This window comes from Bombyx mori, chromosome 24 (assembly GCF_030269925.1).
Source record: "Bombyx mori chromosome 24, ASM3026992v2".
In the NCBI taxonomy this organism is placed as follows: Eukaryota; Metazoa; Arthropoda; class Insecta; order Lepidoptera; family Bombycidae; genus Bombyx; species Bombyx mori.
The window spans coordinates 6,150,922-6,169,731 of NC_085130.1; the positions used below are offsets into that span (position 1 = coordinate 6,150,922).

The 18,810-nt window shown below is 38.8% G+C and overlaps 1 protein-coding gene across 16 annotated transcripts in view; it reads right to left on the reverse strand.

The window, feature by feature from the left end:
- Positions 1-18,810, reverse strand: part of LOC100127019 (calpain protein) — a 77,872-nt gene that overhangs the window by 11,563 nt on the left and 47,499 nt on the right. For 11 of the 16 annotated variants that reach the window (XM_062675681.1, XM_038020143.2, XM_062675682.1 and 8 more), the window contains 12 exons: positions 14,183-14,359; positions 11,960-12,078; positions 8,985-9,053; positions 8,328-8,462; positions 7,715-7,883; positions 5,352-5,533; positions 4,336-4,449; positions 3,631-3,737; positions 2,755-2,864; positions 1,992-2,188; positions 783-890; positions 337-379 (listed from right to left, as the gene is read on the reverse strand). In XM_062675681.1, coding sequence (XP_062531665.1) covers positions 337-379; positions 783-890; positions 1,992-2,188; positions 2,755-2,864; positions 3,631-3,737; positions 4,336-4,449; positions 5,352-5,533; positions 7,715-7,883; positions 8,328-8,462; positions 8,985-9,053; positions 11,960-12,078; positions 14,183-14,359 — 1,530 coding nt within the window. Of the gene's footprint in view, positions 1-336; positions 380-782; positions 891-1,991; positions 2,189-2,754; positions 2,865-3,630; positions 3,738-4,335; positions 4,450-5,351; positions 5,534-7,714; positions 7,884-8,327; positions 8,463-8,984; positions 9,054-11,959; positions 12,079-14,182; positions 14,360-18,191; positions 18,805-18,810 lie in introns of those variants that run through there. The other 5 variants (XM_038020139.2, XM_021353417.3, XM_038020141.2 and 2 more) reach the window with 3 other exon arrangements.

Sequence of the window (18,810 nt, forward strand, 5' to 3'; positions counted from 1 at the left end):
ATAATATTAGTATAGATATGAACTGGTGGTAGGACCTCTTGTGAGTCCTCCCAGGTTGGTACCACCACCCTGCTTATTTCTGCCGTGAAGCAGTAATGTGTTTCGGTTTGAAGGGTGGGGCAGCTGTTGTAACTATACTGAGAACTTAGAACTTATATCTCAAGGTGGGTGGCGCATTTACGTTGTAGATGTCTATGGGCTCCAGTAACCACTGAACACCAGGTGGGCTGTGAGTTCCTCCAGCCATCTAAGCAGTAAAAAAGAAAAAGAACCTACCTAACAACGAATTGATCGAAAAGCTCCGGCCGATAGAGACAAAAGATATATTGTACTCACTCTGTCGTCAACATCGCCCATACCGATGTCCTCGTCATTCTCACTGTAATTAAAAAAAAAAGGCATATTCAGTTAAATACTTCAGAATAAACAGATTCTTTTTTGTGTCGGCAACAAAATTTACCACGAAACTAAAAGGTTTGTTAATTGATTTTTGTATGCAATTATAAACCTAAAAGACAAAGGGTTTAAGTTACAAACGTATGACGTCACTTTGTAGGTGTCGTGCAAGTTCGATACTGAGGTTCAACGTGCGAGAAAGGGACAGAGATAGCTCGTAAATCCCATACTTGTTTAAATAACGTTTATATCGTATATGTCGTGTGTAAGTAACGTGGAATGTGTTCACGAATGCTCAAATCGGCTAATACCGTGAGATTAAAAAAAAGTTCATTTGCAATTTCTAAAGGAAAATCACCGAAATTATGGATATTATTGATACTTACGCCATATTGTTGTCCTTTTCGGAGAAGACTCTTAGTAAGAACTCTCCCTCCTCGTCAGGGTCGAAGGTCGAGGGCACTATCACGTACGAGCCGGGCTCGAACTTGAATCTACAACGAGATAAATATTATGAAGACTATATCAAGAGTACCCTCAGTCTTATAAAAAAAAAAGTGATTTTAATAGTCTATGCACCGGAGAAGTTAAGAGTATCATATGACTTTTTGGCGGGAACGCGAGGAGTGAAGTTGTGTGATATGTTTTATTATGTCTATTTAGTGTTTCTTCAAGTTTAAATGTGTAATAACGTTTATTAACTGTTTAATATTTGTGAAAGTGCACAAATATGTGGAAATAAAACAAAGCCACTGGACGTAGCTTCTCGGGATCCTCCAAAAAGTCCACTGGAAAAATCTCAGTAAATGACCACCATTTTACTGAGATTATATTTCATCCCATATCATCTCATTTCATTTAATTTCATTGTCTCAAATTAATCATCTTCATTTCATTTCACTTCATATTATCATTTTTCATAAAAATAAGAATATAAATTAAAATAAGACCTCTGAGGTCTTAATTTTATTTATTTATTGCTTAGTGCTTAGATGGGTGGACGAGCTCACGGCCCACCTGATGATGAGTGGTTACCGTCGCCCATGGACCTCAGTAACGCCAGGGGCAGAGCCAAGTCGCTGCCTACCGCTTAATACTCTCCACAAGCCTCGTTTGAAGAAGGACATGTCATAGCGCTCGGGAAACACCGTGGAGGGGAGCTCATTCCATAGCCGGATGGTACGTGTCAAAAAAGACCTCTGGAAACGCACTGTCGATGAACGCAGCGGTTCCAGGTAGTATGGATGAACTCTACTCCGGTGCCGGGCGGTGCGATGGTAAAAACGAGATGTCAGTATCATCTCGAACAATTCCTCGGAGCACTCCCCGTGGAGCATGCGGTACAAAATACAGAGGGAACCGAAGTCCCTCCGCAGACCCAGAGGTTCCAAACGATACGTGAGAATGGTATTATCGACAATCCGAACGGTCCTCCTCTGTATGGAGTCAAATAGAAGAAGCTGGTACTCTGCACTCTTCCTCTGTATAAAACTGCTGTGTTCACAACATCTTCATTTTACTTCAAAACTGAAAACTTTGAACTAATGTCTCAAGGTGGGTGGCAGTACTGAAGTGGTTGTTGTCCATGGACTCACCTGGCGCTGACCTCCCTCAAGTTGATGAAGGCCTGCGACCTGCCGACGGACGCGTTGTACTTGAAGAAGTTGACGTCGAGCGGCTTGGGCACGTGCCCGTAGTCCGGGAGGCGGTACACCGCGAACCCGATGGTGAGGCACTCCAGGCCCTGGTGGCGCTGCGAGCGACGGTTCTTCTGCATCAGCGCCACGATTATCTGTGTCCGGACGGAAATGGAAACGATATAGACCGGGAGGTTTTTATTTTTTTACTTTTTTTAATTGCTTAGATGGGTGGACGAGCTCACAGCCCATCTGGTGCTAAGTGGTTACTGGAGCCCATAGACATTTACAACGTAAATGCCCCACCCACCTTGAGATATATGTTCTAAGATTTCAGTATAATTACAAGTCTCACTTGTTTAATACAATAGATCTGGACAGACATAGACAGGACGGCGGTACCTACCCCTACTACCTTACCAACTGTTATTGCGCAAATTAAACATTATTCGATTCGATTTTTAACTACATATTTATTAATATACCTACACCGCGAAAGTCGTTCGTGAGCATATGTTAAGCACATTATTAAAAAAACATATAGATGACAAAAAAAAAGAAGCTCCCAGCGGGATTCGAACCCGGCAAATTCGCCTTATTCAGTACGAATGCACCGCGCGTTTATCATCCTGTCCCTATCACGACGACTCTAACTCAAATTGGTATTGTGATGACCGTCATCCCAGCCCTGACCCCGCATACTGTTGTCCCTTTCACTCACGGTACATTTGTTCTCGTCGTCTCCTTCGTCGGGGTCGCTCAACGTGACGGTGTACTGAGGGTTCCGCCAGAACGTCTCCAGGAAGTTCCTGCAGCCGCCGGCCGTCACGCCTGCGGACAAAGACTTATTGTTGTTAGGAACGCAAGGGAATCTGATCTCAATGAGCTTGTTATTAGGTTCCTAATAGCTAAGCAAGGAATGCAAAGGAATCGGTTCGCAATAAGGATGTTGAAGTTGAATTGATTTATGAAATTGATATTAGTGATTGTGCCTGCTGATGTTGGGCAGCTATGTGATCCGGTAGAAACAGCAGGAGATCCACTGTCATAGTATCTTATATTAATACGTGAAGCAAAAACCTTGTAACCGTTTTTAAGAAAATTGCGCGGATGGAGGAGTATGAAATTTCCCACACTTATAGAGAATATAGAGAGGGAGTGTAGAATGCTAACTTTTTTTTTTTAAATTATGCATTAAAAATACATAAAAAAGAAAAAAAATACATTGCGCGCACTACCCTGTATTTGACACACACATGCATGTATACTATTTGTTTATTAACAACCTTTTCTTATAGTCTGTGGTCAAATTGAGAATAGATTAAATATTGCTTGTCTCTATTAATATTTGTCTAAAGTGTAGTCTCGGCGAAAACTGTAATTATATAAATATAATAATAGTCTTTGACAATAGAATTATAATAGTATACAAACTTATAATTTCAGTTAATTATACCCTATTACCCTAAGAAAAACCATTGAAAATTTGTGTTGGATTTGGAAAGGGTCCCGATTCGCCCCAATCTACGGTGACTTGTTAAGCTCAAACAAAGTGTGAGTTCCCCCATCTAAAACAGTAGAGAAATTGTCAGCCCACCTCTAACCCATTCGCCTTCGAAGACCGACATCTCCCACTTCTTGGTGCAGCCCTCGGGACACTCCTCGGGGTCCAGAGAGTCGGGGTTCAAGTTGCATATCTCCACTCTGAAATTTATTAGTAAATAATTAAGGTATTTAAAAAAAAAAACTAAACATTACTTACTCTTGTCGGTTGACACAAAATCGATTTTGAAAATATATTGATGTTCATTGCGCGGCCCTTAATAATAATAATAATAATAATTTATTTATTTATTTCTCTCTTAAAGGCATATATAGCACAAACACGAATAAAGGATTAACCTTATAATTTATGTTGTTAGCCTTTGATAGTCTGTACTAGGTTCAAAGATATGTACTGCTGATCTCCAAGCTCCCTCCTTCTCGAGATAGATTAGGTTAGGTTAAGTCGTGAACCGATGTTGCGGAAAAGTGTTGAGAGATCATTAGGTGTTATCATTTAAGTAGCACATTGTGTGTGTGTGTGCGCGTGCATGTTATATTGTGTGTGTGTGTGTGTAGGTACTGTTTGCTTTTCATTGCGCGTTAGTACCTCACAATCTAATCTCTTCCGTGGCGACATAACACACGACTGAGAGCATACACAGCTGTTACTAATGCAATCGACAGTTCGATCTTGCGACTCAAGACGCGTGGTGATGCCCACGGGCTCCGGCAGTCGGTACATACAAAGGGCGCTCACCGCGAGAAGTGGTTGACGAAGTCCTTGAACGACATCCAGAACTCGCCGTCGTCGTCGAACGTCAGGCCGAGCTCCTCCTTCTCCGACTCCGGGATGTAGCGCCACTCTGGAGACCTGGACGCGCAATGGAACACGTGTTGATAAATCTACTATCGATAAATACAACTCTATTATATTATACTATTAACTGTACTTGTGACCTTCGAACTTATATCTCAAGGTGGGTGGCCCATTTACGTGATAAATGTCTATGGGCTCCAGTAACCACTTAACATCAGGTGGGCTGTGAGCTCGTCCACCCATCAAAGCATATTTACAATTCCATATTCACTGTTTCTGTGTTCGCGGCATACTTAATTACGGAACATATAGCCCGCGAACAAAGATATTTTACTGTATAGGAGTACTTTACTTTACTGTACTTTTACTGTATTGAGTCCGCACGGGTAGGTACCACCACCCCGCCTATTTCTGCCGTGAAGCAGTACATAATGCGGTTTGAAGAGTGGGGCAGCCGTTGTAACTATACTTGAGACCTTAGAACTCATATCTCAAGGTGGGTGGCGCATTTACGTTGTAGATGTCTATGGGCTCCAGTGACCACTTAACATGTATGTTCCATGGGGAGTGCTCTGAGGAATTGTTTGAGATGATCCCCTCATCTCCTTTTTATCATCGCACCTCCCGCCATCGGAGCAGAGTCCATCCATATTACCTGGAACCGCTGCGTTCATCGACAGTGCGTTTCCAGAGGTTTTCTTTGCCACGTACCATCCGGCTATGGAATGAGCTCCCCTCCACGGTGTTTCCCGAGCGCTATGACATGTCCTTCTTCAAACGAGGCTTGTGGAGAGTATTAAGCGGTAGGTAGCGGCTTGACTCTGCCCCTGGCTTTGCTGACGTCCATGGGCGACGGTAACCACTCACCATCAAGTGGGCTGTGAGCTCGTCCACCCGTCTAAGCAATTTTCATCAGTTTCCGAAGAGGTCTCGTGTGGGTTGCGTGCGATACAGACTTGTCGCTCCAAGGTCCGTTCCACTCGGCCTCGTTCCCCCAGGGGTTGCGCAGGCGGAGCAGCGGGATCTTGCCGGCGCGGCCCGGCGTCTCGATGTCCACGTACTTGACCCGGGTCACGGAGTACGCGTGCCCCCGGATGAGCCCCGCCGGAGTCTCCGCCTCGAGGATGTGGGGGTCGGGCTGCGGCAACGCACCGACGGGTTATTATGACATCCTCACATCACAGAAGTGATAGGGTATTTGGTTTAGGCGACAGTTTTTGCAACTCTACACCCGGCGGCGGCAGATAGAGGCAAATGGCGTTGAATGGTCCGCAATAAAAACTCTTCGTTGCGAGGAGGCGGTCACGATCCTCAGTATTGAGGAAACCGAAGCAAGAAGCAAGAACAGCAGAGGCATTTAAAGTACTCATAAAAAATATGGAACGAACATACTGACAAAAAAAAAAGAAAATCTTCAGTCATTTGAATGCGGTAAACGTAATTGAAGTTTATTTAGAAACAGCAAATTCTTTGTTGAGACTAAAGCCTTCGTCAAACAGAACGCGTACTTAGCGCGCGTCAGAGCGCTACGCTATGACGCCGAGATGTGATGTACTACTGTGGTAACATACCGTCACACAGAGCGCCAGCGCTATAACAGTAGTACATCACATCTCGGCGTCACAACGCGGCGTTAGTTTAGCGCTCTGACGCGCGCTAAGTACGCGTTCTGTTTGACGAAGGCTTAATACAAAATGAAATGACGCGTAAACCAAAATCATCTTTCACCCCTTGATATAGTGTTTTTTTTCTTAATCTAACTACTAAATATAAACCATTTAACTAATTAAATTAGAATCTAAGTAACTAAAGCAAGATAATTTGAAAAAAAAAATATCAATCAGAATTATCGAAGAGTCATTGAATTAAAGACCTGAAGGACTTTACGGAAGGTCTATTAAATATAAACCATTTAACTACTTAAATTAGAATCTAAGCAATTAAATCAAAAGAGTTCAAAAAAATTATATTGTCAATCAGAATTATCGAAGAGTCATTGAATTAAAGTCCTAAAAGGCTTTACCGAAGGTCTATTAAATCAAATTCAAATTCAAATTCAAAATCATTTATTTCAACTTGGATGTCATCAAAAACACACTTGTTGAATGTCAAAATGTAAAAGAAAATGTCAACTCTACCACCGGTTCCAAACAAACGGAAACAAACTCAGCGGGCTTTTTTTTTTTTTGTATTTTCTCAACTATTTTCTTTTTTTTTAAACAAGAAAACATATTTACAGTATACAAAAAAACAAGTCAAAAAAATACAATTCAAATAAATAATAATAATAATGAAAAATGAAAAGTGATATAAACCAATTAACTACTTCAATTAGAATCTAAGTAATGAAATAAATAAAAAAATTAAATCAGAATCCTCAAAAGGTCATTGAATTAAAGTCCTAAAGTACTTGACTGAAGGTAGACAAAGATCATAACTTGCTACCCAGGGATTGCAGCCTGCCCGTGACATTGGGTAATGTGAAACTCTTGGTGAGAACGCCAATCTGACCCATAGCAGTGTATGAGACCTGTGTGCTTAGTGCGAGTTTTTTAACGTTCTCGATAGCGTAAAAGTTAACTCCAATCTGTATGCAGTTGGAACAGCGCGGTGACAATTTTGAAAAATTGATGGTAACTGGCAAGATTGCAGGCCAAAGATCTCGTGGCCGCAATCCAATGCGCTGGTCTGATCAAATCCACACCATTCTGGATACCACAGTCTACGATGCCATACACATCGCCGAGAACAGAGGAAGATGGCGACGCATCATCCAGAGAGAACGGGAGGAGATGGTCACGACCCTCAGACATGAGCAATGGACTCAGGGAGGAGAGAAACAACGCTCCTAGCGGCAAAAGTAGGTAAGAAGTTTAAAAAAACTAACAACAAAATACGCTTTTATAGAAAATCCAACTAAAAAATAGAAAATAAATTTGTAATAAATTTGAATTAAAAATAGTGTAAGAAAAAATGATTTTATTGTAAAAAAAGCGTATTTTGTTAGTTTTTAAACTATTATTTATTTCTCAATTTCTTAGTTGAATTTAAATTTTTTCAATATTTTTTTTTCATTTTTTTTTAATATTCAATTGTCATAGGTCCTCAATAAGTATACCAAATTTCGAATTAATCCGACGTTTTGAATGGGGTCAAAATCATGTTCAAAGATTACGTTACAAACATACATACGTCTGAAGCTAATATGAAGCGTATTAAAAACTCGCACTAAGCACACACTGGCTAATCGTTGCGTATTAGTTTTGACCACAAATGACGTCACACTGTGTAGAACAAGATCGGTTCCCCGCGCGCTTACCTCAATACTGCAGCCCATAAGAGAGTTCCTCTCGTACGCCTTCAGCAGGATCGTGTAGAAGTTTGGCGGCAGTTCGGACATCTCGTACATTTCGGTGACGCCGCCGGTGAAGTCCTCCATGGCCTCGCAGGTCGAGCCTCCCTTGAGGGCTTCGTACGATCCGTGGAGTCTGTGCGAACAGAGAAGTATAAACGCTTAGACGTCGTCGTGGCCTAAAGGGTAAGACGTCCGGTGCGTTCGTGTGTAGCCATGCACCGGCATTCGAATCCCGGAGGTGGGTACCGATTTTTCTAATGAAACACTATGATGTAAAATGGGGTGAATCGGGTCGCTTAAGGGAACAATAGTTTTTCGATAGGGCTGGCACCATTTAGTTGTTAGGCAAGTACCTAACTTTAGGTAATTAACTTTTTAATATGTTTAATGAGTTACAAAACTTTGATTAGTAAATTAAACTATTTAATATTCTTAAAAACTAAATAAAAGTCATTTTCAGTTCAACAAAGTTAAATCTAACAACAAAAGTATTGTGACATCCATCCCAGATTTGTCCTTATTCCTCCTCTAGTCGTCCCTATTCCCTCCAATATACTGTACAGTAAGTGTTGCTCACTTCGCATATGCCTTCTCGAGTAGAGCACTCCAGAACTCGTTCGCCTCGGCCGAGTGGAGGAACACCAGTTTCCCTCGGTACGTTGGGAGACGGTCGTCGATGACCACGTCCACCCAGCGCCCGTACTGCCAGAAACTGAAAGGAGAAAATTTTGATTTTAATACATTCACTTGTGCTTTTTGTGTTAACACATTCACTGCCATGTAGGTCAGCGGTGCCTTACGCGGCGCACTGAAGTAATTATGTCGGCTGAAAGAGGTCGACCGAAGAAGACATGGATGGAGTGTGTGAATGACGACACGAGAGAGAGACAAGAGTGAATGTTGTGATGACGGCTGATAGAAGAGAATGGAATAGAAAAATTCGCTGTGCCGACCCCACCTAGTGCGATAAGGTGGAGAAAAAAGAGAAAATCGTTTCAGGACTTCATTTCGTTAGTGCGCAATCTAACGCAAACAACAAACCTACGCCGCAAATCGTTGACCTTGTTTTGACCTAAAGGTCTTAGTTACCAGGTCATAAAATCCCTTAAAAAAAAGATGACCTCGTTCTTCATTTTAATTATGTAAATTTCGTGACTTGTAAAGTACTAGCAGTATCGTTTTTACTACAAACCGGTCAGTTTTTTATTTCTACGAAATTATTTTAAACAATTACCGGAAATGGAAGACGCCCGCATAATCTTCATCGAAACTCTGATCATCAGGTACAACTTGGAAGAATAACCTGTAATTGAAAAAAAAAAAAACAATTGAGTCTATACATATCATTTATATAATATGTAATTGAAAAAAAAAAAAAATACAGTCTATACATATAATTTGCATCAGTCATTACTTTGCGTCGTCGTGGCCTAAAAGATAAGACGCCAGGTACATTCGTATCGAGCGATACGACTGGACAAAAGTTCGAATCCCGCCGGCAGGTACCAGTTTTTTAAATGAAATATGTACTTGACATATCTTCACAAACGGCTTCCGCGCTGACGGAATAAATAAATTTACAGGTGGTAGGATGTCTTGTGAGTTCGCACGGGTAAGTACCGCCATCCTGTTTATTTCTGCCGTGAAGCAGTAATGCGTTTCGGTTGTATGTGTGGGGAGCCCTTATACTGTAAGCCCGAGACTTAGAACTCACATTTCAAGGCGGGTGGCGGTATTTATCTTGTTGATGTCTATGGGCGCCGGTAATCGCTTGATACCACGTGGGCCGTGAGCTAGAGATGGCGTTGTCCATTGACTGGATTGATTGCACACCCCGAGTGCGACGCTAGACCGTGTCCCTTTCATTAAAGTAATGTTTATGATATAAAAAAAAAAAAAATTTTTTTGATTTATATCAATTACCCCCCCCCCTCTCCCGTATTTGTTGGTCAATAATAAAAATAATAATTAATAGCGTAAACTCTAGAAATTGTTATTATTGTTATGACATAATGCAATTAATATTGTTGGGCGGACTATTTTTGTCATTACGCATTTTCCTTGTGGTAAATGTTTTCAATGTCAATATTGTCCCGTTTAAATTCAAAATTTAGTTTCATTTTATGTTATATATATATCTATGTATGTAGGTACGTATATATGTACTAAAGCTGCTTTCAGACTACGCTATACTATAGTGCCATATAGTATAGCAGCCTATACTTAGCCAATAATATATAGTACAGTACAGTGTGAACGTGTCCATAACTATGTTGTAATATGAGCGATATACTATATGCTAATATATTATAGCGTAGTGTGAAAGTAGCTTAAGGCGAAGGCGTTGAAATTAGACCACGCGGTCTCCTGACTCCGACCAGTTTGCTCGGGTGAACATCATAGATATGCAAAGAAAAACCTCTATTACCTATTTAAAACACTTTAGTTTGTAAAAAGTTTCTTTTTTCATTGTTATTTTGGGTTACTCAGTGAAGTCTGTCATTCAATAAAAAGAGAGTTCAGTTTTATAAATAGTTTATTAATAAATACTGTATACTGTTTAATTTTTAATATTAATTTTAAAAGAAATTAAGGGCTTAAGTGTTGTTTTTTAATGATATGGGGTACTACAGAATGAATAAATAATAAAATACTTGATTGCGTTATCTGTTATATAATAAGAAAACAATATTTAAACCCCTTAATCTCTTTTAAAATTAATATTTTAAACAGTATTAATATATTATAAAAGTCTGAACTTTCTTTTTACTGAATGACACTGAAAAAAATCCTTTTCAAAAACTAAACGGTTTTAAATAATAAAAGTTTTTTCTCCTACCTACGCCGAAAGTCCGGTTTTCCTCCCGCTGTACAGGGAGGAAACTCTAACTTTTCCTGGTTACTGACAAGTGCGCATGCGCGTTAGTGTCTACGTCTGCTTTCACGCACCTAAAATTCTCCGCCATTGTTGTGCTCGGGTAATTTGCAATATTGTGTTTAGTGTAAAAGTGAAATAAACAAAAGGCAATAAAATTTAATAGTGAAGTATTAAACAAAGATGAGTTCATCAGACAGTTCTCATTCAATTAGAAGTAGTTCATTTAAAAATTAAAAAAACACTTGTTGTTTTTTTTTATGAGTCCACCCCCCGCCAGGACTACGCCCCTGGAACCCGGCTCAGTACTCCACGGGTGCTAAGTTTTTTACAATGTCGAACTTTCGGCCTGGTAGGAGAAAAATATTATGTGGACCGCGGGAAAAAAGTAGGACATCTCATCCCGCAAACACGCCGTGTGAGAGAATTTTACACGCGGGAGGAAATGTCCAACTTTTCTCCCTTAGTGCACAATGTACTATTCTTTACATACAGTGTACATTACATAATAAAAAACAATTGCACATTTTTCTTAGGAAAATAACGAACTTCCTTATTTTTTCGATAGCTACGTTGGAACTTTAGTGTTTTCAGTATACAAAATTAAATTGGTACCAGTATTTCTCGTCAGCATTTATTTAAAGATAAATGTTAAAGAAAAATATATATATTTTAAATTGGTCTACAATAAATATAGCTCTCTCTACACTATAATTATGTAACTGGCTTTCCAGTATTTGGGTGCTCCTGATATTACGGGGCCTTACATGTAAAGTTACAGGCAAAATTGGTTTTATCATAATTAAAACTATTTTTATGTTTTCGTTTCGCGTTTATATTATTTAAAATTAGTATTAGCAGTCAAGCGAGAGCCACCATTGTGATCACAATCATCGATAAAAGCCGTAAACTTTTTAACGATGTGCATTTGGAAGCAACATACAAAACTGTTTCTATCCAGAAATACATGAAGTCAGCGTCGGAACGGTACTTCGATAAGGCTACACTCGACGAACTCGACAAAGAGTTCGCCGTGCAACCTAACCCATGAATCAGCTCGCTGAGTTTCTCGCCGGATCTTCTCAGCGGGTCGCGATTCCGATCCGGTAGTAGATTCATTCGCGAAGCAGCTACTTTTGAGCTGTTAGGTCTCCTTCGGAGGCGCTCGGGTAGCTGTTAGCAAATCCCACCCCTCCTGGCTGAGCCTTTGCTCGCCCACCTGTCCTGGTGAAACTGGAAAGGCCTCCGGGCCACCAGTAATTCTTCAATCATAAAAAAAAAAACTGTTGTATGCGAATAATTTACAGTTTTATTTTACACAATTAAGGGCTTACTTGCGATGAAGTGTCAAGTTGGCAACGGCAGCCAACAGCCAACAATCGCCCAACTCTCCTTGTTGGACGTCGAAGCGACTGTAGCCTTCGACGAAAAGTTGAGGGTTGTCGCTGATTTCCTAAAATCAACATATAATTTTTATACACATGTACAGTATTTATATATTATTTATTTATTTATAACTTCATATACTACAATAGTATAAAGGCGGACTTAATGCCATAGACATTCTCTAACAGTCTACCTTAGGGTAGTGCAGAGATGAATCTTGGTAGGTGTAGTGTGAAGGTGATATTACTTAAACATATTATGTGTATAAACATATAACATACATAATATTTATAGTTACAAATACTCGTACTTAAATAAATACATATACATAAATATATAGATATACATATCATAAATATATTCATATAAAAACATATATAAACAAATATTATCAATTAGATGACTCTGCTAACTCTCTGAGAAACAGTTAATTATATTAATACGTGAAGCAAAAACTTTGTAACCCTTTTTACGAAAATAGCGCGTATGGACGAGTATGAAATTCTCACACTTATAAAGAATATAGAGAAGGAGTGCAGAAGGCTAATAGTTTTTTTTTAATTATGCGTAAAAATATATTAAATCAATAAAAGAAACATGACACACACTACCATGTATTTGACACACACACACATATGTATACTCTATGTTTATTGTCAAACTTTTGTTGCTTAAAGTCTGTGGTCAAATTGAGAATAGGTTAAAATTGTTTATCTTTAATATTATTTGTCTATAGTGTAGTCTTTGCCAAATCTGCGATTATAGAAGTAAAATCTTTGACAATAGAACCATAATAATGTTGAAACTTATATTTTTAATTACTTAATTAAAGTCGAATTTCGACTACATACTAGGGGACCACTAGTTACTGGAATTAGCTAATGTATTTAAATTTTCTTTACATTTCGAGTCAAAGATATAATTAAAACTAATTTTACGGTTTTTTTTTCTGTTCGCACAATTTTCAATAGTGGCTTTAGTTAACTATGCACCCGGGAAGCCTACAGGGAGGTGTGTGGCGGCATTTACGTTGTAGATGTCTATGGGCTCCGGTAACCACTTAACACCAGGTGGGCCGTGAACTCGTCCACCAATCTAAGCAATAAAAAAAACACGCTTTTCCATATTCACGGAACTCATACCCCGCGCACTTTTACTGTATTATCATGAAACCCCAAAAACACCTGCAGTGGGACAGTTTAGAATTTCGTTGACAATTACAATTAAGGTGAGATATAGATTAACATATTTGTCACCGTCAAACTTATCTATGGCCTTTTGAATCTAGATACTCGGTCACAGCCCGCATGTGCTTAACGTTTTACAGTACACGGCGATAAATATTGCACATCGATCATTAGAAAGAGACAATCGGCTAATTTCGGCTCCGTAGAGCTTTATCTCTGTCGCACACTACGTATGTAGCGTTCGTCTTGTATGTTACGGCAGTGAAGGATTTATCCTGTTGGGGAGGCCAATTTTTTTTTCTTTTTTTCTTAAGTGATGAAGTATTCGTGACTTTTGGCCTTTCGCCAGCAAAATATTAACGGTTTTATTTCTGAAATAATGGCTTGGCTGTATGAATGACATTACTGATCTCTACAGGGTATGATGACCACTAACAATAAGATCTAGTGATCTACATTAACAATAAGATCTAGTAAGGGCGCCAGTCATTGACGATAGTAAGTTGTAACGTATTGGAATTGCGTATAACAAATATACATATATATCGAGGGGTGAAAGACTTTTTGGTTTAAGCGAAATTTCGGTTAATACGCGACATTTATCTTTGTAAATAAAGAACCGTTTTAATTGGTATTAGCGTCAACGATTTGATGTTTTTAATTGAACATCAATTATATTTACCCCATTCAAATAGCCGAAGAAGTTTTCAGTGTCATGATATTGTTTCCAAAACTTAAACTTCAAATGACTCTTCTGAAGCAGTAATGCGTTTCGGTTTGAAGGGTTATACTGAGACCTTAGAACTTATATCTCAAGGTATGTGGCGCATTTACGTTGTAGATGTCTATGGGCTCCAGTAACCACTTAACACCAGGTGGGCTGAGGAGCTCGTTCCCCAACTAAGCAATAAGAAAAAACACAATCACCAGTAATGGAGTTGCGCTTTCAGTGCGCTGATTTGTATATAGGTTTATCTAACTCACCCCAGGTCTGAGCCAAGTGATGGGCCTGTCCAGGCTCTCCTTGTAGTAGAGGCTGCGGTCCACGGCCGGAAACTCGGGGTCTTCGAAGAGTCTACCTTCAGCTAGGCACCGCGATCTTATGTCTTTGAAGTCCTGATACGTAGCCGGACCGAATGATGACGGGCGGGTTTCGCCTAGCTGCAAATGGAAATTAGAATTGAAAAGGTGTGCAAACGAGACAAAGTTATTTTTATACGAAACTAGCCGTACTCGCCCGCTTCGCTGGGCATTTAAAATTAACATTATTATTTATTTTCATTAATATTACGGAGTCCAACACTCATATAAATATTAGCCTATCCATTAAGTACATGTATTTTCTACATGGATACCAAGTTTCAAGTCAATCGGATGCATGGTTCAGTAGTTATAACGGAACATCCGTAAAAACCACTGTAGATTTATATATTAGTATAGAAGTTGGATGTGAGCGTTACAATTGAAGAACGAACGAAACGAAAAGTCAAAATAAATGAACTCAAAGTTCGTGAAATAGGCCACGCTCAATTAAAAAAATACAAAATAGTAATTAGTGTTCGTTCAATGATCGTAATTCCACCATTTAGATTACAATATTTTCGCTTTGGTTTTGTTAGAGGAAAAAGTTTCAATTGTTGTTTAAAATAAAACCTCTAAACCTTTTGAATAAAATAATAAAAAGAAAATTTATTGAAAAAAATCCCAAGCGAAATAGTAGTAGGTAATTTTTTTCCTTCTATTTATTAATTTTTATTTGCATTTATTAATGGTATTAAGCCTATTTATATATTTGTGTAGTTGATTTTTTCAATCACCAATTAGTAGCGTACCATTTTTTATAAATTAATATTTTAAGATGAAAAAAATACATCCGTGCCGCTAACAATGCCGGCCAATAGGAAGTCAATGGCTAATTAAACTGCAACAACTGCGGTAAGCGACTCGGTTTCAATGATAACATTATCAATAATTACATTTAAAAATAAAATAATATATTAACTATATAACTATTAATATACAGTCAAAACCGTTTACTGCGACATCGTTTAGAACAACATGCCGGTTATAATAACCTAGAACAAAGGTCCCGGCTGAATTCTATATGCCCGCCTTATTAAAAATATTGCTTTATACGACATTGCTAATAACGACATACCTCATAAAACGACCACATTTAACTAATATTTCGGAGAATTACATCTGTTAGAACGACCGGCTAAGCTGTATTGTAAACAATTTGAATAGGTATCCACATTTGTCTTCAATGACTATTAAAATCAGGAAAGAAAACAATAGGATCTAGTTTAGTATAGGGTCTTTTCTAATTCTTAGAAACAAAACACGTGCATGCAGTAGAGTCAAAGCCCGCTTCTTCATATCTCTTCAGTTAGTTTGTTACTTATCTATACACAAGACGCACCAAAACTTTGTGGAGTTATTCGTGAAACTTTCAAAATGTCGCAATGAAAAATGTACATAGTTGAATAAATATATTTTTCCAATAATTCCCTATCGATCTGTTTGTACTTGCACGATACACATTAAACATCACCGGTTGTTACGACTATCGGTTTTTACGACTGAATATGAGCAGTCCCTTCGATGTCGTTATAACAGATTTTGACTGTAATAATATATTAATTTTCTTCCTTTTGGAGGAATTGCTGTGATTGCGTTATCTTATTTAGGTCACTATATAACGAACGTCGAAAATCGAAAGTCCAAGCAATAAAAAAAGGGTCTATAAATATCAGAATTAAAATCGTATATGATTCACAATTGACGAATTATCCACGTGAACAAAACTTTTTTTTTTCAATTTAAGGGCTGACAGATGTTGTTGCATACTTTTTTGTAATGAAACGCGTACTTCACACATATTCGCGAATGACAGATGTCGTCCTGGCCCAAAGGATAAGACTAACCGTATTGCGCGATGAGACCGTGTCGGGGTTCAAATCTCGCAAGCAGGTACAAATTTTTATAATAAAATAGGTACTTAACATCCATATGTTTCACGATTCAACTCCCGCACTGTGTAAAACAAAAATCAAACCCGCAAAAATCGGAATACAGTCAAACCTGGATATTAATAAGCAAGAGTTCAAGGTAGTGAAATCTCATTCTCGCTTATAGAGGTTTCTCACTAACCCGAGTTTCTCGGTAATGCACCCTCTGAATTTCATTTTGCGATTATCCGGATTCAAACGCATTCAGTATTTTAAGTTTGTCACTTAATGACAGTACTTTAATTTTCCGTTTTGACATAATTCAGAACAGAACTTTCCTTCGCAATTGATTGACGATAAACTGAGTAAGTCCGACAAACAGGACAGTACACAGGGACACGTGTCCATTCGAAAAGAATGCGTTAAAATAACAACGTTATTTAGTTCCACCAAATAGAATAGGTTAGGAATAGGAGAAAACAATACAAAAACAATGTTAAAAAGTTCCATGAAAGTTAAGAATGGGTCATAAAACAGCAGATGTTAAATTTGTAATTTGTTTTGTAATTTGTTCCTCCTAAATATAATATAATGAATAAAGCTCGACTGTCGCTTATAGAGGTATAGATAAGTAGCAGTCTCACTTGCGGAGGTCCATGAGGGAAAAACGACTCTCTCTTACAGAGGTTTCTGTTTCTCACTAATAGAGGTTTTAGGAGCTTAAAATGACGGGTCCTGGCTGTTACTCTCATTTATAGAGTTTTCTCACTTATCCAGTTCTCACTTACCCAGGTTTGACTGTATACGTATTTACTATGCAATTGAGATGCGTATGCGTAAAGACTATACACAGACCAAAGTTTCAAGGTTGGTAGCGGAATTCACGTCGTGATATATGTATATATGGGCTCGGTAACAATTTAACATCAGCCTGGTGGGCCCTAAGCTAGTTTACTCGTCTAAGCGATAAAATAAAAAAAATATAATATGCGATCCCTTTCCGGGAAGGAAGAGCATATGAAAAATCCTTGACGCGATAGCAACAACAGTAACGGAATAATGGTAATTTTACTAATGTTTTTTTTAACAGTTCTAACTAAATTTTTTAAAACTACCTTTAATAAAAACCCAAAATTTATTAATTATACTTTGCTATTTATCATTATGAACAATGTAATTAACATACATAGCGGCTTTTTTGTTGGGAAGCGGTGCAGCGGTGGTAGGACTTAGCGAAGTATTAACCCTTGCTAGGGCTAGTGTTAGCAAGTTTTCTCAAGTTAAGCCCCGTGCTATAACCTCCTACCAGTCAGCGCCTAGTTGGAATAGACTTAGGCTACCAAAGATTAGGTAGGAATAAGTTTGGATTGCACTAGAATATTCAACGGATTTATCGCACAGTTGGTCTGATACGATCATCATCAAAACCCCGCATTTATCGTCACTGACATACGATCGAGCATTCCACACGGAACAACGGCATTGCTTGATGAGCGACGCTAACCACTCGCCATCAGATGGGCTGTCTGCTTACAGTGGCATTAAAAAGAATAGAAATAAGTATATTTTTTTTAACTAAACGTGAATTATATTCTAGGAAACTGAGGATTAAGTGCTACCTTGTTTTCGGTTTGGAGCCTACATCGGATATTTGACAATTTTTTTATATATATAAATCTTTTCTATCATTCCTTAATTTATAACAAGATAGGTAAACAATTTGGTTGCCATAGCGGAAGATGTTTTACGTCCACAAGGTGGGTAGGTATTGATAACTAAAATGTAATTTTTTTTGGGTCGAATCTCCAACAAGTTGCAAGAGCCGATTGGCACCAAAATACCTTATCAACCCTGCTTCCAAGTCTCTAGAACTTGATTGAAGTCCATTCATGATCTCAGCGTCATCAGGTTTGAGCCACGTGAGCTCACCTACTAGTTAAGGTTACGCTGAAATAGCCTCTCAAGGCAAGCTCAGGTTAGCCTCTCAGCTAACCTAACCTAACCTAACCTAACCATAATAAAATAATTATAAAACTGCAAACCCAAAATAGACGTTCACCGGAGCGCATTTTCATCTGACTTCCTTTGTAATAGGGAGGCAGCTTCAATTGATAATCTTTGTGCTGAACGACAATAGACGATTTTTTCGGTGGAGGAACATCTCTTTCTTGCGTCAGCGTCACTTTAGGCGAATCGAATGGTCTTTTTAATGCCTTGGCATTGCTTGGGACGTGACAATGTTCAGTGATCGTCATTTTTTTGATACCAATTACAGCATCTTCCGCTCCCGCTTTCGTATCGACTAGTTTCGTTGACTTCCAAAACTTATGGCTCTTGCGTTTCGGTTCATCGGGCGTGTTGTGATCGGCAACTTTGGGTCTACGAAAACCGTCGAGCAGTTTCGTGAAGAACCCAGACATTGCCCGATTGTGTTTCTTAGAGGACTTCTTTTCGGGTTTCGGGTTTTCACTTTGCATTTCAGTCTCGGATTTCAGGAGTTTGTTAGTTACGTTTCTCGGCGTCGATGCGTTGTTCTCAAGCGAATGCGTTCTTAGATATTGCACATCGGTCTTTTCTAGTTTCACGAAATCAACTTCGGCTATTTCGTTAGACATCTTTGCTGCTAGTTATATTCTTTGATTGTACACACAGACACTATTA